Source organism: Dromiciops gliroides, chromosome 1 (genome assembly GCF_019393635.1).
Source record: "Dromiciops gliroides isolate mDroGli1 chromosome 1, mDroGli1.pri, whole genome shotgun sequence".
Taxonomy (NCBI): Eukaryota; Metazoa; Chordata; class Mammalia; order Microbiotheria; family Microbiotheriidae; genus Dromiciops; species Dromiciops gliroides.
Genome location: NC_057861.1, coordinates 669445335 through 669467658, shown reverse-complemented (window position 1 = coordinate 669467658; position 22324 = coordinate 669445335). Strand labels below are relative to the sequence as shown.

General features: G+C 42.4%; 1 protein-coding gene across 1 annotated transcript; it reads right to left on the bottom strand.

Moving 5' to 3' along the window:
• Positions 1-148: 148 nt before the first annotated feature.
• On the bottom strand, positions 149-21998 carry LOC122753418 (putative serine protease 45). The gene is made up of 6 exons (XM_044000808.1): positions 21978-21998; positions 10850-11129; positions 7365-7524; positions 5814-6088; positions 2183-2346; positions 149-373 (listed from the first exon to the last, which is right to left on the bottom strand). Exons 1-6 carry the CDS (start codon positions 21996-21998, stop codon positions 149-151), a joined length of 1125 nt encoding a protein of 374 aa, XP_043856743.1.
• Between the last annotated feature and the right edge of the window lie 326 nt (positions 21999-22324).

Sequence of the window (22324 nt, the reverse complement as noted above, 5' to 3'; positions counted from 1 at the left end):
CCTATGAAACCTGAGGAAGGGGAGTTAAGTCCTCAGGGAAGCTGTAGGAGTCATGAAGGGGTAGGAAGCTGGTGAAAGAAGTGCTTTCCAAGGTAACAGGAGGCTGAGGAGAGCTTGGAGAGACGTGAGGAGAGGGTTTCCTGGGCCCTCAGAAAAGACGGGGCAACAGCCCAAAAAGGAGAGTGATCCAGGAGGAGGTCAGGAGAGGGGAGGCTGAGGGCGTCATGTGGCCTGTGATCCACCTAGAGAACTTGCTGACTCGGGCATAAACACTTGGCACCTCTGGTTGGGTACAGCTTTTCACCCAGCTCATCACCCCTGCCAGTATCCAGGTCTTTTCAGCTTCACAGACAAGGGGCCCTCCAGGATCACCCTTGGGAAAGAGAGAAGAATTAACCACAGGGACCACAGGGCTGGGAATTCCAGGCCAGCTGAACCCTGGATTCAGAACAAAGGGATTCAAAATGGGACTGAGGGTGGCATGGGGAGGAACACCCTCCTCTGTCCCCAGGAGTCTCATGGGAATCCTTGTGGAGGGGCTTGTTGGGAGGGAAAGTGGCTTCAATGGACCACAATATCACCCCTGGGACCAGAGGAATTAAGAGAAAGGGCCTCCACAGGGAAAGATGTTTAGGGGACTCTCGGCTTGGGCGAGTACTCTCATTTGTCTGTTTCTGGAGTTATCCAATTAAAGCAGTGTATAAGACCTTGGAGATTCTCTGGTATAAACCTTTCATTTGATAGTTGAGAGAACCCTGACATCAAACCCTGACAAGGTCACCCAAGTAAATGGCAGAGATGAGGCCTGAACACTAAAATCCTGCATTTAAAGCTGGGAGGGACCTTAGAGGCCACCCAGTCTAACCCTTCTATATTGCAGAAGAGAAAGCTGAGGCCCAGAGAGGTTATGGACTTGTTTAAGGTCAACCCAGAAAATCAATCATAGCCAATACTGGAACCCAAGTCTTCCTACTCAAGTCAGCATTTCCCACTGTACCCCGGCTGAGTAGGGGTCATGTATCCAATCCTATCTAAGGCAATGGGTATGTACAGGAAGCTAGAATTATAGAATCTGAGGGATAAAGGGGTCATCTGGTCCACTCCTAACTAATAAAGAATCCAACACCTCCTAAGGCTGCTCATCCCATCTCTGGATAAGTCTATTGTGACATTCTTCTTTACACGTCTACCTGAAGGTCTTCATTCTGCCTACTGGGGCTAAGCAAAATGAATCTAAGACCTTTTCCACATGCGAGGCCTTCAAATATTTTAAGACAATAATTATGTTCCTCCCCAAGTCTTCTCCTCTTGAAGCTAAATAAATAGTTTCACTAATTTCTAATATTACATGGCTTCATTTCCCCTCTCAACAGCCTGGCCTCTTTCTTTCTGGACTTTCTCTAGCTGGTCAGTTTCCATTTTAAATGTGGTCTGAACAGAGCAAAGAATAGTGGGACTCACTGCCCTTGTTTTGGACCCTGGGTTCCTATTAATGCACCCTAAAAATCACAATAGCATTTTTGGCTTCTATGTCATATCATTGACCTGTACCATGCTTGCAGACCACAAGAACCCCCAAGATCACTTTCTATTTTCCCAGTTACAACTTGTGCTGTTGGTTTATTGAACCCAAATAAAGGACTTTACAATACCTTTTGACAGTTATCTTACATGTTAGCTCTCTCCCCCAGCTCTGTCACCCACAAGGTTGATGAGCATGACATTTATGACATAGATCAAGTCTTTGATAAAATTATTGAAGAAAATGGTACCAAGGATAGAGCTCTGACTTCCCTCTCATTTGATGTCAATCCATCAATTGCTGGATCCTTCCATTCGAACAGTTCTAAACCAACTTAACTATAACATTCATTCAGCCCTCTTCTCTCTATCTTGTCCACCAAAATACATTTCTCAAGAAGCATTATAGAATGCTTTCCTGTGATCTAACTATGTTCTAACATGCAGAGTCTAATAATTCAGAGATCAAAGTAAAAAAGGAAATGAATGAAGCTAGTCTGGCATAATTTTTTTCTTAATCAACTCATGCTAGGTCCTAGGGATTACCACTTCCCTTTCTAAGGGTTCAAAACCCATCCATTTAATAATGTCTTCCATAATTGTTCTGGGGAGCAATGTTATTCTCAATATCATGTCTAAGAAGGAGATGCAGAGAACCCACCTGGCATAAAGTCTCATTTTGGGGGCTTACGGCACAAATCACAGCTCCCTTGACAAAAGGGATGTATCGGGGAGAAGGAGGAGTAATGTGGTAAAGCTGGTCACACCTATTGTGGTTAACGACGAAGGCCTTTGTCTCCTGGAGCTTTGAGGATAATGGTCGACCTGGCTTGGGAAGACAATATAGTGATCAGAAGGTGACACCCCCCCCTACTGCCCCCCCATCATCCTTCAGAGAGACTCCTTTGCATCCGTTCCTTCATTAAGTAAATATTTATGAAGCAACTACGTATACACTATTTGATAAAGTCTTGCTGATTGCATGGAGTAATGGGAAAACTCTTCCCCATTTCCCGACCCCCCCCTCCCCTGAGGAGGTCAGGCAATTTGAATTCAAGACCTGACCCAGCACTAAGTAGCTATATGACCTTGGGCAAATCATGGCCCTTCTCTGGGCCTCAGTTTCTCTACATGTAAAATGAAGGGATTCATTGATTCAATGATCTCTAGCATAGTTCCAACTTCCTAGTGTATGTGTTCTATGGTTTTGTGCTGAACCAAAGGGCAAATAGGAAACTAAGCAGGGATTGATACTATGAGAAGGGATGATTGAGAATGTCTTCAAAGGACTTTACCACTTTGTGGGGTTTTTTTTGTCTTTTTGGTAGGGCAATGAGGGTTAAGTGACTTGCCCACAGTCACACAGGTGGTAAGTGTCAAGTGTCTGAGGTCGGATTTGAACTCAGGTCCTCCTGAATCCAGGGCTGGTGCTTTATCCACTGCACTACCTAGCTGCCTGACTTTGCCACTTTGTAGTGAGAGGAGGTTCAGACACTTTTCTTGGAAGAAAACGATGTCAGAATTCACTTTGCTTGACTATGTATAATTGTTACAAGGATTTCCTTTTCTTCCCTACCCTCCCAAGAGATATTAATTTAATTAATAAAGTATTTTATTTTTTTCCCGTTACATGTAAAGATAGTTCTCAACTTTTGTTTATACAAGCTTTCCAATTTCAGATTTTTCTCTCTCCCTCCCCTCCCTTCCCCCTCCCCTAGACAGTAGGTATTCTGATATAGGTTGTATATATCTCTATCTCTATCTCTATCTCTATCTCTATCTCTATCTCTATCTCTATCTCTATCTCTATCTCTATCTCTATCTCTATCTCTATCTCTATCTCTATCTCTATCTCTATATCTATCTCTATATCTATATCTATATCTATATCCCTCCCTCCCCCCTCCCCTAGACAGCAGGTATTTGATATAGGTTATATATATATATATATATATATACACACACACATACACAATAACATTAATCATATTTCTGCATTAGTCATGTTATAAGAGAAAAATCAGAGCAATGATGAAAAACCTCAAAATAGAAAAAACATCAGCACCAAAAACAAAAGAAATAGTATGGTTCATTCAGCATCTATACTCCATAGTTCTTTTTTTTTTTCCTGGATTTGGAGATCCTCTTCTATCATGAGTTCCCTGGAACTCTTCTGTACCATTGCATTGGTGAGAAGAATATAGTCCATCACAGTAGATCAACACTCAATGTTGATGATACTGTGTACAATGTTCTTCTGGTTCTGCTCATCTCACTCATTATCGGCCCACGCAAGACCCTCCAGGTTTCTCTGAACTCCTCCTGCTCATCGTTTCTTACAGCACAGTAGTATTCCATTGTATTCATATACCACAACCTGTCCAGCCATTCCCCAATTGATGGGCATCCCCTCAACTTCCAATTCCTTGCCACCACATAAAGATCAGCTATAAATTAAAATATTTTTCTTAAAAAAGGAAAATAAAAAGATAATGGAACTAAAGTGAGACTTAGGGAAAGATGAAGGCAAAGAATGCTTTCTGCCTTCTGGCTGAAGCCTTGGTCTGATTTCATCCCATGGACACAAAGCAAGGCAGTAGCTAAGGAAGATGTCAGGTCTCTCAAAGGAGCCACAGAGGATATGAAGGGAGCTAGGCATGTCTTGGAGCCAAAGGCCTTTCTACAAACCAAACCTGCACTGGTAGCTCAAATATAAAGTAGAAGGGGTTGGGAAAGGTTATTGTGAATGACTAGACCCTTTACCTACCCTGAGATGAAATTCCTTCTCCTTTTGCAGATATAGGAATGAAAATACATGCTCACATTTCTGCCACTTTTCACTGTTTACAAAATGCTTGCCCTACCTCCACCCTGTAAGGTGATAATGCAATAATAATTCTTCAGTGCTTGTATGTGACCATGATCTCACTGATGGTGGTACTCCCTCCAGTGGCTGCCAGTCCTAACCTAGTCATGCCCTCTCATTCTGGTCAATAGCCTCCCCATAATCCTCCATGGGGGTGGAGGACTGGAGTATTCTACTTAGTGTGTTGGGTGGGGTGGGGAGAACTTTCTCTAGATCTCTTGAAGCTATACAGACGTAATGGAGCACAGAGGCTCTCATCCATTGGTTAGCCTTCTCTCTTGTATCCCCTTCCCTGTTCTGATATCCTTTATGTCAGTTCTATTGCTTTTGACAATTCTTCAGGGAAGAAAGCAAAACTTTATCTTAGCCTTGGAACCAGACAATTATGGGAAGATGCTACTCATGCCAGAGGTTGCTTAGACCCACCATATGCTTCTCCATTGACATTTGGTTGACTTAGAGCTTTAACTACTTAAAGACTATAGTATTCTATGACTCATGGTCATATGATATTACCAGAAGAATGCTGATTTTAAAACAGGGGCAAGTTTTCATTTCAGGCAGTCTTGGAGTTAACCAAAAATACTGAGCGAGTTCCCAAGGTGAATCCAGCCCATTCTCCTCTTCCTATTTAGTTTTGGGCCAACTTCATTGTCCATCTTCAGTATTTGTCCAAGATTTATGTACTGATAGGCCAGCTCCATTGGGCCATTCAGCAGCACAACTTTGTTCATCCACTTGGTTTCCAAGTATGAATAGTTGGAGTCAAACTCTTTTGAGGGGTTATAGATCTCATTTAGAATTTTGTTTTACCAACAAGTGATAAGATCTGTGCAGGAGCACATAGTTAATAAATGGTAGGGTTGGGACTTAAGGGCAGATCTCCTGTCTCACAATCCTGGGCTTTTTCCATTATATCATTTCTGGTGGCCCCCCAAGTTCCTTTCTGACATTCTACTTGTCTCCACAGTGTTCCAGGGAAGTCCTACAATTGTGAACCTAAACAGTCTGGGACAGGACAGAGCTGACAAGAAGGTCCATAGACATAGAGTTGGAGGAGAACTTAGAGGGTATCTAGACCAGCCTGTCATTTTGACAGATGAAGAAACTGAGGCCCAGAGAGGTTAGCTGATTTATCTGGCATCAAAGAGCTTTTGTTTAAACCCAGGTCCCTTGATTCTCAATGCACCTTTCATTGTATTTATGAAGAAGCTGGCCTGGCTATGGGCCTCTCAGAAGTCCTGGGATTTGCCAGGAGTAACTGCTAAGCATCATCTATAACCCATTAGAATCATAGGACTTAGAATACCAGGATGACAGGTCACAAAGCAAATAAGTGTCCAAGGCAAGATTCAAACCCATGTCTCCCTGGTTAAAGGACTGCTTTACCCCAGTTCATAGGGGGATCACTTCTCACCTTTCTCACCTTTATATTTTTCTTTCACTTCACCCCATCCTGTCACCCAGCATTGGGTCCCAATCTTCAAATCAAACAGAGAGGGAGGCAGACAAATAGGCTGGATATATTTGGTCAAGGTCACGGGGAAACTCAGGCGGATGAGGGCAATGTCCCCAGTGATCAAGGTGCGAATCTTGTACTTTGGATGAAGGAGGATGTCCAAGACAGGGATTATTTGGAAGGTGTTGGAGTTATTAGGATAAAGATTCACATCCCCCATCATAACTGAGTAATCGAAATTGCTGTGAGAAAGAGAGAAGGTTAAATGCAACTTGACCTGGGGACCAGCCTAACATGTGGGGATGCCCCAGTCACTCTACCGGTACCTCGGGAAAGAGTGCCAGGTGGGAGAAGAAAGCAAACAGCAGGAGTGGGGGGGGGAGAAGAGGGCTTCCCCTGTCCTCTGGGTGGGCTCTTGGTCTTCCTCTCCACCACCCCACCTCCCCCATACTGCAGCTTCAGTCCCGGCAGGAAGCTTTCTCAGACATAATCAAGTTCCTCTTTACGTTGTCTCACAGCAGTGATGGATAAAGTGTCCTGACCCTCATTCCTCACCCATGATGCCATGCCCTGAGGTCAGTGCTCAGTGTGTTCTGAGTAGCTACAATTGGACTGAAGGCTCCCTGTAAGTCAGGACCAGATCTTTATCTCCCAAAGAAGAGCCACAGCTCAGGATTCATGGAAGTCTCATGTATTGTGTGAGTGACCGTGTGTCCAAGGGTCTCCCATCCACACCCTTCAGGGGCTTGGCTATCAGTCACAGACCTATAAGTAGGATTTTTTTTACCCGGGATATATAAAATATCTAAAATTATCCTCAATTGAGTAAGACAGGTGTTGGGGGGAAGATGGTGAAGGTGTCTGGGCAACGGTGAAGGGCCACTGGGAAGGGGAGAGACAGAGAGAGACTGAGAGAGACAGAGATGGTGACAAACAGAGAGAGGCAGAAACAGAGATGGTGACAGACTGACAGAGACAGAGACAGAGTCAGAGAGAGACAGAGAGAGATTGAGAGAGACAGAGATGGTGACAGACAGATGGACAGAGAGAGACAGAGACAGACAGAGACAGAGACTGAGAGAGACAGAGATGGTGACAGAGACAGAGACAGAAGGACACAGAGAGACAGATAGATGGACAGAGAGAGACAGAGACAATGACACAGAGACAGAGACAGAGACAGACAGAGAGGAAAAAGGAGAGAAGAGAGAGACAGAAAAAGAGAGGGGTGGGGAGGAGGAGCTGATAACCTTTGGGTGTCTTCCTATTTTAATATCTATTTACTCTTTTTGGGGGGGGGCGGGGCAATGAGAGTTAAGTGACTTGCCCAGGGTCACACAGCTAGTGTCAAGTGTCTGAGGCTGGCTTTGTATTCAGGTCCTCCTAAATACAGGGCCAGTGCTTTATCCACTGTGCCACCTAGCTGCCCCAACACCTATTTATTCTTGCAAAATAGGTGTTAAGCTTTGTTCTGTCTATGGCCCCGTCGGCAGTTTCAAGGCTGATCAGCTGACTCACCTGTTGATGCAGTGGGCAGCTGTCACCACCCATTCCTTAGCCAGGAGGGCCCCTCCACACACGTGGCGTTGATTCTGTCGCAGGCTTACTTGCCATGGCCACCTGTACTCCATAGAATCTTGTTCATTTGTGGTCTTCAACCAATCAGGGCGACCACAGTCTAGGGGAGAAGGGAAGGGAAGCAAAGAGAGAAAGGCAGGAGGAAGGTAGGGAGAAAGAGACAGGAAGGAAAGGAGAAATAGAGAAAAGGAGAGGAGAAAGAGAGAGAAAGACGGATGAGGTAAAGAAAGGAAGAGAATTAGTGAGATAGAGAGGAAGAAAGAAAAAGAGAGAGGGAGAAAAAGATGGGAGAAAGATGAAAAAGGAGATAGACAAAAGAATTGGTGTGAGAGAGGAAGTGAAAGAAAAAAGGGAGAGAGAAGAGAAAGAGAAGAGAGGAGGAGCAGCAAGAGGAAAGAGAGAGAGACGGGGGGGGGGGGCCGGAGACAGAGGCAGAGAGAGACAAAAAGGGAGGGGGAGAGAGACAGAGAGGCAAAGAGAGACAGAGAGAGACAGAGGCAGAGAGGAGAAGATAGAAAAGAGGATGTCAAAGGCTGAGGAATGCAGTGTCCCTAAGGCTGAAGGGGATACTTGTCATTCTTAGGTCATTTTAGGACACCAGAAGGAGCTTTGGGATGAGTGTTGTTCTCCAAAGGAGCGTGCTCTGAGAGGTCTGGTGGCTGTCATCAAAGGGACTGAATGAGTTTGTGGAGCAAGAGAATGTCAGCTTGTGGCAGAGCAGTTCCTCAGTCATTTAGGACGAGTGAGTCCATGCAGAGCCTGGGAAGTGTGCATAGAAGGCCAGAGTGGGTGAGAGGGCTTGGGAGTCATTTGGGAGGAAGGAGATGCTTGGGCAAGTGTAAACTTGGCCAGCCCCAGCTGTGCTTGGGCTCTGACCTCTGACCTGAGGGGGTGTGCGGAAATCTGGGTTCTGGTGTCTCCCATTCCCCTCCTGCTGTAGAGACCACTGCCAAGAAGAGCCCTGGTGAGTAGTTTATTCATAAGATCCAGACCCCCATTATTTATCTGAATTAAGTATGGCCAGAGCTTTCCTACTTTGGTTTAGGAAGAGCGGACCAGTGGGACAAATGGAGGCCCAGACACCTGTGGGCACTCCCTCACCTCATATATCCAATCTGTTGTCAACTCCCATTGTTGCAACCTCCATGACACCTCTTGTGTCTGTCCCTTTCTCAGACCCTTATTACTTTTCCCCAGCAAGTGAAATTTCTGTAAAGTGCTTAGCACAGGACCAAGCACATAGAAGGCGCTTAATCAATGCCTTTACTTCCCTTCTCCCTTGGACTATTGTAATAGTTTCCTAATTGACCTTTCTACCTCAAATCTTTCTCCTCTCCAATCCATGATCTATACAGCTGCCAACGCTATCTTTTTCAAGGGCAGGTCAGCTACTCAATAAACTACAGTGGCTCCCTATTGCTTCTAGGATCAAATATAGAGTCCTGTCTGGTTTTTAAAGTCTTTTACAACTTGGCTTTAACCTACTTCTCCATCCTTATCACATATATCGCTTCTCTTGACCCACTTTACAATTTAGCCAAAATCGCCTTTCTTTTGCTCTACATACACAGAACTCTATTTCCCATCTCCTTGCCTTTGCACTAGCTGTGCCACATGCCTGGAAAACACTCCCTTCTTCCCTCTGCCTAGAACCCCTTGCTTCTGTAATGGGGGCCTGGTAAATATGCTCAGCTGATGCAATCTCCACATCTTTTCCCTGGATGGTAGATCTCTTGTTCTCAATCTTCTCTTATTTAGGCTAAACAAATGCTAGACTTCTATAGACCTCCCCCATTATGCCAGATTTGACAGTCCGATTGCCCCTGAGATTCCCCGAGCCCCAGACTCACATTTTCTTTGTATCTTCCAAGTGCGACCCCCAACGGAGGACCTGTCTTACCACCCTGACAGGACAGATTGGCCTCCCTAAATCCCAGGCCCCTCCCAGAGCCCAGACATCTGTACAGGACAGGTGATTCCTACCCACCTCTTGGTTGAACTTCAGAGAAACCTAGACGGTAGGGAGAAAGAAGAACAGAGATAAGAAATGAGATCATTGAAGGAAATGAGATGACCAGGATGGGGTGAGAGGAAATACAATAACTGAGAGGAGAGAGATAAGAGAGAAGGGGTAAGATAACAGAAAGCCAGGAGGAAATAGGGAAGGGATGCTACAATCCAGTGGCTGTGAAATTACCTGGGAAGGGGTAAGCTAACAGGGAGAAGGCTGGATTTCAGGAAGAGGCTGGAATAAGAGAAAGGAAGTGAGATAAGAGGAGGGGGCCAAAATCCAGAAAGGGTTAAATAAAAGGAAGGGGGGGGGACAGCTAGGTGGCACAGTGGATAAAGCACTGGCCCTGGATTCAGGAGGACCTGAGTTCAAATTCAGCCTCAGACACTTGACACTAGGTGTGTGACCCTGGGCAAGTCATTTAACCCTCATTGCCCTGCCCCCTCCCCCAGTGTAACTGGGGAATATTCAATAAAATTAATAAAAACAATAAAACATAAATAAAAGGAAGGGGTGAAGAGCTGAGATAGTGAGCAGGTAAAATAACTGGGAAAGAGGTGAGGAGAGGGGAGATAACAGAGAGATTGAAATAATATGGAGCAGGGAGGAGAGCAATCCAGGTGAGACCTCACCTGCAGAGTGAGATGTCCAGGGAAAGAATTAAGTAACAGAAGGGGTAAGATAATAGGAAAGGAGGAGGAGTAATAGGAGAGTAGGGTGAGATAATAGGTGCAGGTATGATAGTAAAATTGAGATAAAAAGGGAATTGAGGATTAAGTGGATGAAGTCAGGTGGGTTAACAAGGAAGGGGTGAAATAGCTTAGAAGGTAACATAAAGATGAGATGAAAGGCTGAAGTACCTGGGAGAATGAGAAAACTAGGAAGGGGTAAGAGAAAAAAGGTTGTGAGCTAAATTGGGGAAGGGGTATATGATAAAGTATTTGGATATAAGAAGGGAGAGTCTGAAGGGACCAGAGGTGTTGAGATAACAGGGAGGGAGTGACATAACCAGAGGGAAAGTAAGATAACAGGAAGGGTGGATTGAGGGCGAATTGGGACAAAAGTGAGGTAACAGGAAACATACAGTTAGGAGAAGGTGAAATGGAGGTGATATTGGGAAGGGAGAGACAGGAAGGCTGGGATGAAATACCTGGGAAGGGAAAGAGGATGAGACAACAGAGGGGGTGGGGATAACTAGGAGAGGAGAGAAAACCTGGAAGAGAGAGAGAGGGGAGGTGAGATAAGTGGACAGAGGAGAAAGTGAGAGAGCAAGAGGCATGATTTAGGAGAAGAGGTGAGATCACTGGGAGAGTATGAGCTAATATGGAAGAATGTATTAGGGGTAGAGATCAGGAGGTGAGATAACAGAAGAGGATTGAGGTCAGGAAGAGGTGAGATAGCAGGGAGATCTCACCCCAGGCAGGCAGCAGCAGCAGCAGCAGCAGCAGCAGCAGGAAGAATGTGAAGCGGGGAGGAGTTCCTGAGTGCCCAGCCTTCTGGGAGCAGGGAGATCCCACAGGGGCACACTGGGTCTCTGGGGAGGGGGGTGGTATCCAGGTTATGCCTGCAGGGACTGCAGCAATCTGCCTCCCCTCCATCTTGAGGCTTTGGAGCCGTTTGAGGATATAGGGGGCGCCAGTCAGGGTGGGTGGTCTAGCCTGCAACAATCTCCCGCTGGCTGACTGGAGGGTGCACTTCTCATGCAAAAGGAGTCAGTTAGGGGGCAAAGCCAGGACTAGAACCCAGGACTCTGAACTCCCAGCCCACTGGGCTCCTGAATAGCTAGCTAGCTCTTCCCACCACACAATCAATAAGCATTTACTAAGTGCTTGTTGTGTGCCAAGCACTGCACTAGGCATAGCTGGACATTCAAAGACAAAAGTAAAAGTCCCTGCCTTCAAGGTGCTTACAATCTGTGAAGAGGAGACAAAATATACATCTATTGTTGAGTCGTTTCCGTATTATCTGATTCTTCATGACCCCATTTGGGGTTTTCTTGGCAAAGACACTGGAGTGGTTTGTCATTTCCTTCTTCAGCTCATTTTACAGATGAGGAAACTGAGGCCAACAGGGTACAGTGACTTGCCCAGGGTCACACAGCTAGCAAGTGTTTTGAGTTCAAATTTTAATTCAGGTCTTCCTGACTCCAGGCCCAGTGCTTTATGCACTATAGCGCCACCTAGATGCCCTCATACATATATTAGCATATGCTAAATAGATTCAGGATATGGTTTCAGGCAAGCCCTTGTTAGTTAGAGGATTAGGAAGGATTCTTGAGAGAAATAAGTAAGGAGGGAATGCATGCCTGGCGTGTGGCACAGCCAAGGCACACGGGTAGGAGAGGGATGGCTGTGTGGGAGGAACAAAAGGGTCAATCCAACTGAAGGTAAGTAATCTATAACAAAGTTGGAAAGGTAGGATGCATACAGGTTGTAAAGGACTTTAAATGCCAATAGGCATTTATATCTGATCCTAGGGAGCCACCGGAATTTGCTGAATTAGTTAATTAATGAAGCATTTATTAAGCGCTCACTATAGGAATAGAACAGTAAAATAATCTGTGCTCTCAAGGAGCTCACATCTCATGGAAGAGATAATACTTATGGAAGGTTTCAGCTTCAAGTCAGATAGAAAGATCCCACGGTCATGAGGGTGTCTCATCTTTCATGTCATCTCCACTAATGAAATAACATTAGCTTCTGATGTTGAACCATTTGATAGTGGCAAGGATTTTGAGGTCAAGAACTTTCTTTTTGAGGTCTTTGGATGGTGGGGTTCCTTGACAGAAACATGGACGTTTGAAAGAAGGGCGGGTCTGGAGAAAAATATACTAATTTCTATCATGGATTGATTGAGTTTGAGATGCCTTTGGGACATCCAGTGTGGAACGTCCAAAAGTTATTTCATGATGTGAGACAAGAGCTTAGCAGAGAGCCTAGGGCTGGTGTTATGTAGATGTGGGAGCCATTGTTATAGACGATAATTGAATCCATGTGAACTGATGGGGTCAGGGAGACAGAGGCAGAGAGAAGAGGGTCTAGGACTGAGCCTTGGCATGTGACCACATTTAGAGGCCATTTTATGTATGATGGATGACCCAGCAAAAGACACTGAGAAGTGGTCAGACAGAGTGTCAAATGAAGACTGCAGAAAAAGACCCTTAGATTTGTCAGTAAAGGGATCACTGCTGACTTTGGAAAGGAGACTTTTCAGTTGAGTTGTGATGTCAGACGCCCAATTTCAAAGGGCCAAGAAGAGAAGGAGAGTAGAAGAAGTGAAGACAATGAGTGTAGATAGCATTTTCTGGGAATTTGGCTGTGAAGGGAAGGAGAAATATAGGACTATAGTTTGAGGGGTCTAGAGAAGGATTTGGGGGGGGTGGTGAGGACACAGGCATATTTATAGGAAGGAACCAGTAGAGAGAGAATGATTGGGGCAGCTAGGTGGCGCAGTGGATAAAGCACCAGCCCTGGATTCAGGAAAAACTGAGTTAGAATCTGGCCTCAGACACTTGATACTTACTAGCTGTGTGACCCTGGGCAAGTCACTTAACCCTCATTTCTGAGAGAGAGAGAGAGAGAGAGAGAGAGAGAGAGAGAATGATCATGGGGGCAACTTGTTGAAGAAGGATAGATAAGACCAAGAGTGTATGAAGAGGGGTTGGCCTTGGTGATGAGAAGGACTATGAAATAAAGGAGAAGAAAATGGGCAGGGGATGATATTAAAGGATTTTGAGGTGAAGAGAAGGAGAAAAGAAGGTATCACACTAGAATACCAGACCAGAAATCAGGAAGACTCATCTTCCCAAGTTCAAATGTGACCTCAGATACTTGCTAGCTGTGTGACCCTGGGCAAGTCACTCAACCCTGTTGGCCTCAATTTCCTCATCTGTAAAATGAGCTGGAGAAGGAAATGGCAAACCACTCTAGTATCTTTGCCAAGAAAACCCCAAATGGGGTCATGAAGAGTTGGATACGACTAAAAATGCCTGAAAAACAAAACAACAAACATCCCAGCCTGGTGAGATCTCCTTGGATCCTTTAGCATCCAGTTTGTTAGTAACTACAACAACAAAAAAGTGTGAGGCTATGTCTTTAGCAGGGAGAGGAAGAGGGGGTGTTGTATGAGAGTTGAGAAAAGAGGAACAGAAAGAAATTACAAACCCAAAGTAACTGCCAGTCTCTCCAGGACAAGACGTCCCTACTTGAAAAGCATGGATAATAAAGCCTTATTTCCTGCCAATGTAAAATAAAGGCACTAAATTTGAGAGAAGCAAACTCGTGAGAGAGACAGAGACAGAGACAGAGACAGAGAGACAGAGACAGAGAGATTTATTCATGTGGGATAGTGTCGGACTCATTTCCTTTCCAGTGCTTGTATCCAGGAAGAGTGTGAGAACCCCTGGTTGTGGAGCACAGGAGATGTGACCACTTATGTTGCAGACTGAATCTGGTTAGGGTGAGACCCACATCTCTAAACATTCTCCCTTCCCAGTGGCCCTGAGCCCAAGGAGAAGGCACTGATTATCTGCCCCCTCTCTGGGATCTAGGCAGGAAGTCTCTTCCTATTCTGCAGTCAAAAATCCACTGACTGCTAGGTTTCCACTGTATATACCAAACATTTCACCTCTCCCCTCCCCCAATAGTCTGCTAGCTTCCCTCTTTCTGTTCTAATTCATCCTCCTTAATATATAGAATAAATTTAGTACACTAGCCTTGCTTATGGGATTATTTGGGGAGTGCTGGGAAGGGGGAGCTAGGGTGGGTCTGGAATAAAAACAACAGAACATTTAGAGATCAGCTGGGGCAAGTGATGAGGCAAATAATGGACTTCTCCAGGAATTTGCTTACTCTGAGGAAGTGGTTGTGACAACTTTCTAAAATGATCTAAGATTGATTTAAAAAAGACAGAGAGAAGAAAACCAAATCACTAGTATTAAAAATGAAAAGGGTGAATATGTCACTAACAAAGATGAAATTAAAGCAATTTGAAAGAGTTCTTTTATCCAATTATATGCCAATAAATTCAACAATTTAAGTGAAATGGAAGAATACTTACAAAAATATAAAGAGATTATACTCTATAAATAGATCAGCAGAAGAGGAAATAGAATATCCAAATAGACCTATTTTAGAAAAAGAAATTAAACAGGCCATAAATGAGCTTCCTAAGAAAAAAGTAACAGGGCCAGACAGATCTACAAGTGAATTTTATCAAACATTTAAAGATCAACTAATTCCAATTTTTTTTTTAAGTGAGGCAATTGGGGTTAAGTGACTTTCCCAGGGTCACACAGCTAGTAAGTGTTAAGTGTCTGAGGCTGGATTTGAACTCAGGTCCTCCTGACTCCAGGGCCGGTGCTCTATCCACTGCACCACCTAGCTGCCCCCCCAATATTTTTTTTAAATAAACATTTTCATTTATAGTTTTGAGTTCCAAAACTCCTTCCCTCCCTCCCCTCTCCCCTCCCTAGGAGGTAAGCAATCAGATATAGGTTATACACATGCAATTAAGTAATTCCAATATTACATAAGTTATTTGGAATAATAGACAAAGAAGAGATCTTATCAAACTCCTTTTATGAAGCAAATATGATACTGATCCCTAAACCAGGAAGAGTAAGGACAGAAAAAAATTATAAACCAATTTCATTAACAAATATGGAAGAAAAATCCTAAATAAAATACTAGGTAAAAGATTACAACAATATATTATAATGATTATACATTATGACCAAGTAGGATTTATACCATGAATATAGGGATGGTTTAACATAAAAAACTATTAACATAACTGATTTTATCAATAATAAAAGTTTTTTTAAATCATATGATTATATCAATAGATGAAGAAAAAGCTTTTGATAAAATAAAAGTCATTTTTATTAAAAACACTTGAAAGAATAGACACGGATGAATTTTTACTTAAATTAATAAAAAGTATCTACTTAAAACCATCAGCAAACATTATTTCTAATAGGGAGAAACTAGAAGACTTCTCAGTAAGATCAGGTGTGAAACAAGGATGCCCACTGTCACCAATATTTTTCAACGTTGTATTGGAAATCTTAGCAATAGCAATAAGAGAGGAAAATGAATTAGAAAGAATCAGATAGATAATGAGCTAATAAAACTTTCTTTTTGTAGATGATGTAGTTATATATTTGGAAAATCCCAAAGACTCAACTAAAAAGTAAGTCAAAACAATGTTTTTAGCAAAGTAGCAGGATATAAAGTAAATCCACACAAATCATCAGCATTCCCATATATCACAAACAAAATTCTGCAAGAAGAAATATTTAAAAAATTAAAATGAAACAAACAAACAAAAAACCAAAAAACCCTATTTAAAATAACTCTAAGATGGTATGAAATGCCTGAAAGTACACCCACCAAAACAAACCCAGGAACTGTATGAACAAAATTATATTAAAAAAAAACCTTTTTATACAAAGAAAATCAGATGGATAATTGGAGAAATATTAATTGTTCATGGGTAGGCAGGGCCAATATAATAAAAATTACAATTATACCTAAACTAATTTATATATTCAATGCCATCCCAATTAAATTACAAAAAAATTTTACAGAATTAGAAGAAAACAATAACAAAATTCATTTGGAAGACCAAAGAGTCAAGAATATCAAAATGACTAACCAAAAATGTAAAGGAAGGAGGTGAGCAGTACCAGATCTTAAACTATATTATAAGACTGTAATTATCTAAACTATCCAGTACTGGCTAAGAAATAGAAAGTTAGATCAGTAGAACAGAGTAGACATACAATTTACAGCAGCAAATAAATATAGTAACATTGTATTTGACAAATGTAAAGAACTAAGTTTGGGGAATAAGCATTCATCATTTGTTAAAAATTATTGGGAGGATTGGAAAGTAATCTGGCAGAAATTGAGCATAGACCAATATCTTATACCATTTACCAAGATAAGATCAAAATGGATACATGACCTAGCCACAAAAAGATTTCTTATGAGAAAACTTGAAGAGCATGGAATATGTTACCTATCAGATTTATGGATAGGTGAACAATTTATGAATAAACAAGAGATAGTAAAATTAGGTGTAAAATGAATAATTGTGATTGCATTAAATTAAATTAAGGTTTTATACAAATAAAACAAATGTAGCCAAGATCAGAAGGAAAGCCGAAAATCGGGGGAAAATTTTATAGACAGAATCTCAGATAAAGGTCTCATATCTCAAATATATAAAGGACTTTGTCAATCTATAAGAAAATGAGTCATTCCCCAACTGATAAATGGTCAAAGGATAAGAACAGGCAGTTTTATGATGAAGAAATCAAAACAATTTATGGTCATATGAAAAAATGCTCCAAGTCACTATTGAGTAGATAAATGCACATTAAAACAACCTTGAAATATTATTTTATACCTATCAGATTGACTAAAATGATTGATGGGAAAAGCAACAAATGTTGGAGGAGATGTGGAAAAACTGAGACACTAAATTCACTGTTGATAGAACTGTGAAGTGATCCAACCATTTTGGAGAGCAATCTGGAATTATGCCCAAAGAGTTATTACTGCCTATGCCCTCTGACCCAGCAATACCACTAGTAGGTCTATTTCCCAAGATGGTTAAGGAAAAAGAACCTATTATGTTTAAAATATTTGTAGCAGCTTTCTTTGTGGTGCCAAAGAACTGGAAATTGCGGGGATAACTGTCAATTGTGGAAATGGCTGAACATGTGATAGATGAATGCGATGGAATCTGTGCTATAAGAAATGATGAATTCAATGATCTTGGAAAAACATGGATAGACAGACTTACACAAAATAATGAAGAGTGAAATGGGCAGAACCAAGAGAACGTTGTATACGTTAACAATAATATTGTTTTCTTTTTCTTGGGGACAATGAGGGTTAAGTGACTTGCCCAGGGTCATACAACTAGTAAGTGTCAAGTGTCTGAGGTCGTATTTGAACTCAGGTCCTCCTGAATCCAGGGCCAGTGCTTTATCCACTGCTCCACCTAGCTGCCCCTAACAATATTGTTTTAAGAACAACTTTGAGCGACTAAGTCATTTTGACTAGTATAAATACCCAAATCAACCACAAAGGACTTATGAAGGAAAATGCTATCTGCATCCAGAGACAGAACTGATAAATACAAGTATGTATAGAATGGTTTTACATACAAAATGCATGTCTGTGTATAATGTGTTTGACGATAGCCACTTGATACTTAATAGCTGTGGGACTCTGAGCAAGTCACTTAACCCTCATTGCCCCGCAAAAAAAAAAAATCATTTTTTCTAACTATTTAAATTCATTTATTGATTTGTTGCTGTACCTATCAGTTAATTAGGGGGATACTTCATACAACTATACAGTGTAATAACAGGAGGAATAGATTTAAAATCTCAAGGGAAATAACAAGAAAAAGCATAAATTAAAGGGGCGTTGCAATGCCAAATCTCAACTTGCATCGTGAAGCAGCAGTCATCAATCATTTGGTAGATGATTCCCAGCTACCTTGGGCATTTTCAAGTTATTTTGAATGGGGCTTAATCAGTTTCTAAAGAGAAAGAGATTGATCAGTCCAGGAAGGACTCCTCCATGAAGTAATTAGAAGGAAAGAGTTCATTCTTAACCAGGTGAAATGGAAAATCCTCAGAGGCAGCACATAAAAGGGGGAGTCACTGGTTTTAGGAAAATGATTCTCCAGGGTATGACAGGGTATTTAAGAGTATTGATTCCTCTGTTCAATAAATAAAAGACTGTTACCTAAACTCTGAAACCTTGTTGAATCTTGACTGTGGAATTTTGTCCTTGTTTCTGAATACTATAAACTGCATGACAATTGGGAAGGAGCATTTTGATTGTCAGGGTGGAGATTCTGCAGTTTGAATCTCCCTCTACACAGCAATGCTTGGGAAAAATATATTTGTATATTTTGTATGTGTGAATATATACATATATAATATATACACATATATTATATACATACATATGTGTTCATATGATGTCAATACCTTTCCCCATCCATTATTTTCAATTTAACTTGAATGTATCTTGTTTATACATGGCTGTTTACATGTTGACTCCTCCATTAGACTGTAAACCTGGAAGTGTAAATAGCAATTGTCTTTTGCCTTTCTTTGTATTTCTAGCACTTAGCACAATATCTGACCTGTAATAGATGCTCAATCAGTATTTACTGACTTGACTATATATGTACATATATATATATATATCAGATACACACAGCGAAATAAAGAGGTATATTGTCTTTGAGAAACTTGAAACCTAAAAGATAGAGTTTTTCTTTCGTATTCCTAAAATGTGGTGCCCGGATGCATATGGAATCCAATTAGGGCACTATCTATCAACCTGTTTGGGTCATTATACTTTTAGTATAAATATAAATTCCTGGGCTTTGTTTTTTTTGTTTGTTTGTTTTTGTTTTTGCAGGGCAATGAGGGTTAAGTGACTTGCCCAGGGTCACACAGCTAGTAAGTGTCACGGGTCTGAGGTCAGATTTGAACTCAGGTCCTCCTGAATCCAGGGCCAGTGCTCTATCCACTGCACTACCCAGCTGCCCCAAGTTTTTGTTTTTGCTTTTGTTTTTTCATCCTGACTTTTGTCCTGCCACTGGACCTTGATGACCCTGGAAGAGAGGGTGAGGCTGATGATTGTGCAACTCTGCCTCACTTATATCCAATTCAAAGGCAAGTCAAGGCATCAACCTGTGATGTCATTAGTCCTCTTTGAAAATGAAGGACAAATGACACCTTTGTGTTTATTTTGTATTCATTTAAAAAATTATTCAGCCTATAGTTATATATAAACCTGATAGATCCTTTGCTAAAATGTAAGTTACTTGAGGGCAGAGTCTGTTTTACTATGGTTTTTGTAAACCAAGAACCTAGCACAGTGTAAAAGCACATTTAGTAGGCACTTCCTCCATCCCCCAACCCTTTACTATGTACACACATGTACCCTTTGACCCAGTGGCACTGGCTTCCTTTGCTGTTGCATGAATGAGATCCCAGGGAACACAAACCATGCTTTCTATTGCTTTAACTGATTCTTAAAAAGCTAGGACCATTCTCATGCAAAAGGGTTGGAGGGATAAATCACCCTCTGCCTCAGTTGCATGTTCAGACCAGCTTCACACCAGATTCAGCACAACAGAGCACCGGACCTGGAGTCAGGAAGACCTGAGCCTGCATCCTGTCTCTGATACTTATTAGTTGTACGACCCTGAAAAAGTCACTTACCCTCTCTCTGACTCAGTTTTCTTCTCTGTAAAATGGGGATAATGATGCCACTTACCCCCTAAGGTAGTTGTATCACATGAAATTATTATATATGAAAACCTATATAAATGTTAATTATTATCCTCAGCTCCTACAAAACTCATCTCCTTCTCATTACATGCACATATTGCACACTTGACTCCATCCCTTATACCTCCATTCATGCTAATCCATCGCTTTCTCTGACTAGACCTGGGGCTGATAATATCCTCCTTTTAAAAATTGTATTTATTTATTTAAAGTTTTGAGTTCCAAATTCTATCCCTCTCTCATTCCCTCCCTCCCTACCCTCCCCCCTTCTTTTTTTTTTTGGCGGGGCAATGAGGGTTAAGTGACTTGCCCAGGGTCACACAGCTAGTAAGTGCCAAGTGTCTGAGGCCGGATTTGAACTCAGGTACTCCTGAATCCAGGGCCGGTGCTTTATCCACTGTGCCACCTAGCTGCCCCCAACCCGCCCCCCTTCTTGAGGTGGCAAGCAACCAGATATAGGTTATCCGTGTGCAATTATGTAAAACATGGAGGCATCTAGGTAGCACAGTGGATAAAGCACCGGCCTTGGATTCAGGAGGTCCTGAGTTCAAATCTGGCCTCAGACACTTGACATGTACTAGCTGTGTGACCTTGGGCAAGTCACTTAACCCTCATTGCCCTGCCAAAACAAACAAACAAACAAAATTATGTAAAACATGACCATATTAGTAATTTTATACAAAAAGACTCAATTTTTAAAAAAGAGCGTAAAACAGCATGTTTCAGTCTGTGCTCAATCAACATCAGTTCTTTCTCTGGAGATGGATAGTATGCTTCACCATTAGTCTTTTGGCATTATCTTGGATCATTGTATTGCTGAGAGTAGTTGTCATTCACAATTTCTCATAGAACAATAATGCTGTCACTGTGCACATTGTTCTCCTGGTTCTGCTCACTTCACTATACATCAGTTCATATGGGTCTTTCCAGGCCTTTCTGAAGTCATCCTGCTTGTCATTTCTTATAAAACAATAATATTCCATTACAATCATATACCACAGCTTGTTTAGTCATTCCCCAATTGATGGGCATTCCTTCAATTTCCAATTCTTATCCATCACAAAGAGTTGCTATAAATATTTTTTGTACAACTTTTTCCTGACAATATCCTTTTTTTCTTTCTCTGCTTTCTTAAGGTCTGTCCAGTTCAAGTCTCATTTCCTCCAACAAGCCTTTGCTGACCATCCCAGCCCTGTAGCTCTCTCCTTTCCCTCTTTTAACTCCTCTAGCCTTCTCCTGTACACTTCTGGGCCATACATAGCCTCGTATGGTTCTCTCTATGTCCTGACTCCCCAGTAATGTTCTAAGCTCTGGGGAGGCAGGGATCTGCCACAAAGCTCCGACTATGGAGGGTGAGCCAAAAGTGCTTATAAATGAATGGGGGTGGTGGTGGGGGTGTTGTTGGGCAGCCTCCTTCTAGGTGTACACAAGGAGAGGATCTTCATCTCTCTGGCCTCCCCCTGCTACGCCTAGTGCTGGACCCAGCTTCTAGGGATGATCATTCCATAGTATTAAGTGATGATGGACTGACCACATATCTCCTCCCACTTATTATTGTGGCCTGGGAATAGGCCAACTCACCCAAAGATGCAGTGGTCAGTGGTTAATATCCACTTTGGGGAGATGAGAGAGTCTCTACAAATATGCTGGTTATTAATCTGCAGGCTCACCTGCCATGGGCAGTGGATAGAGCACTGCGCTTGGAATCAGGAAGACTCATCTTCCTGAGTTCAAATCTGGCCTCAGACTCATACTAGCTGTGTGACCCTGGGCAAGTCACTTCACCCTGTTGCCTCAGTTTCCTTATCTGTAAAATAAACTAGAGAAGGAAATGGCAAACCACTCCAGGATCTTTGATGAGAAAACAGCAAATGGGGTCATGAAGAATCAGACAGACTGAAACAACTCAACAACCACAACATCACCACCTGCCTTGGCCATTTCTTCTCTGGTGCTTCCATTCCAATGGGTGACGATGGCCACATGTGGCCAGAGGGAGGAAGAAGGGAAAGGGGCTAGATGGGGAATCAGGACATCTGCCTACATACATGCTGTGGCTCTGACACTAGCCATACAAATGCAGGGGAGCTGCTGAACCTCAGTTTACTCATCTATAAAAGGGGCGTAGTGCTTGGGCTACCCACCTCCTGGGGAGGTTGTGAAGAAAATTCTTGGTGCCCTTTAAAGTCTTACATACGCAGGCTCTCACCCACTCTCCCTTGTACCACATCCGTCTTTGGACTGATCATATCTTGAACATGATAGGGTCTATGAGGACACTGACCTTTCTGCTTTTCATCACATGGGACAGGTAACTCCCACCTCCGTGCCGCCCCCCCCCCAGATACTAGTACTTCCCCTCCCCCCTGCCAATTACTTTGCATTTTCTGAATAATTGTGTGTGTGCACAACATGTATGCAAGTCTCCCCCAAAGGATGTAAACTCCTAGAAGGCAATGAATATTTCATTTTTGTCTTCATATTTCCAGAGCCTAGCAGGGTGCCTGACACACAGTAGGTGATTAATAAATGCTTGTTGCTTGATTGAGTCATTTT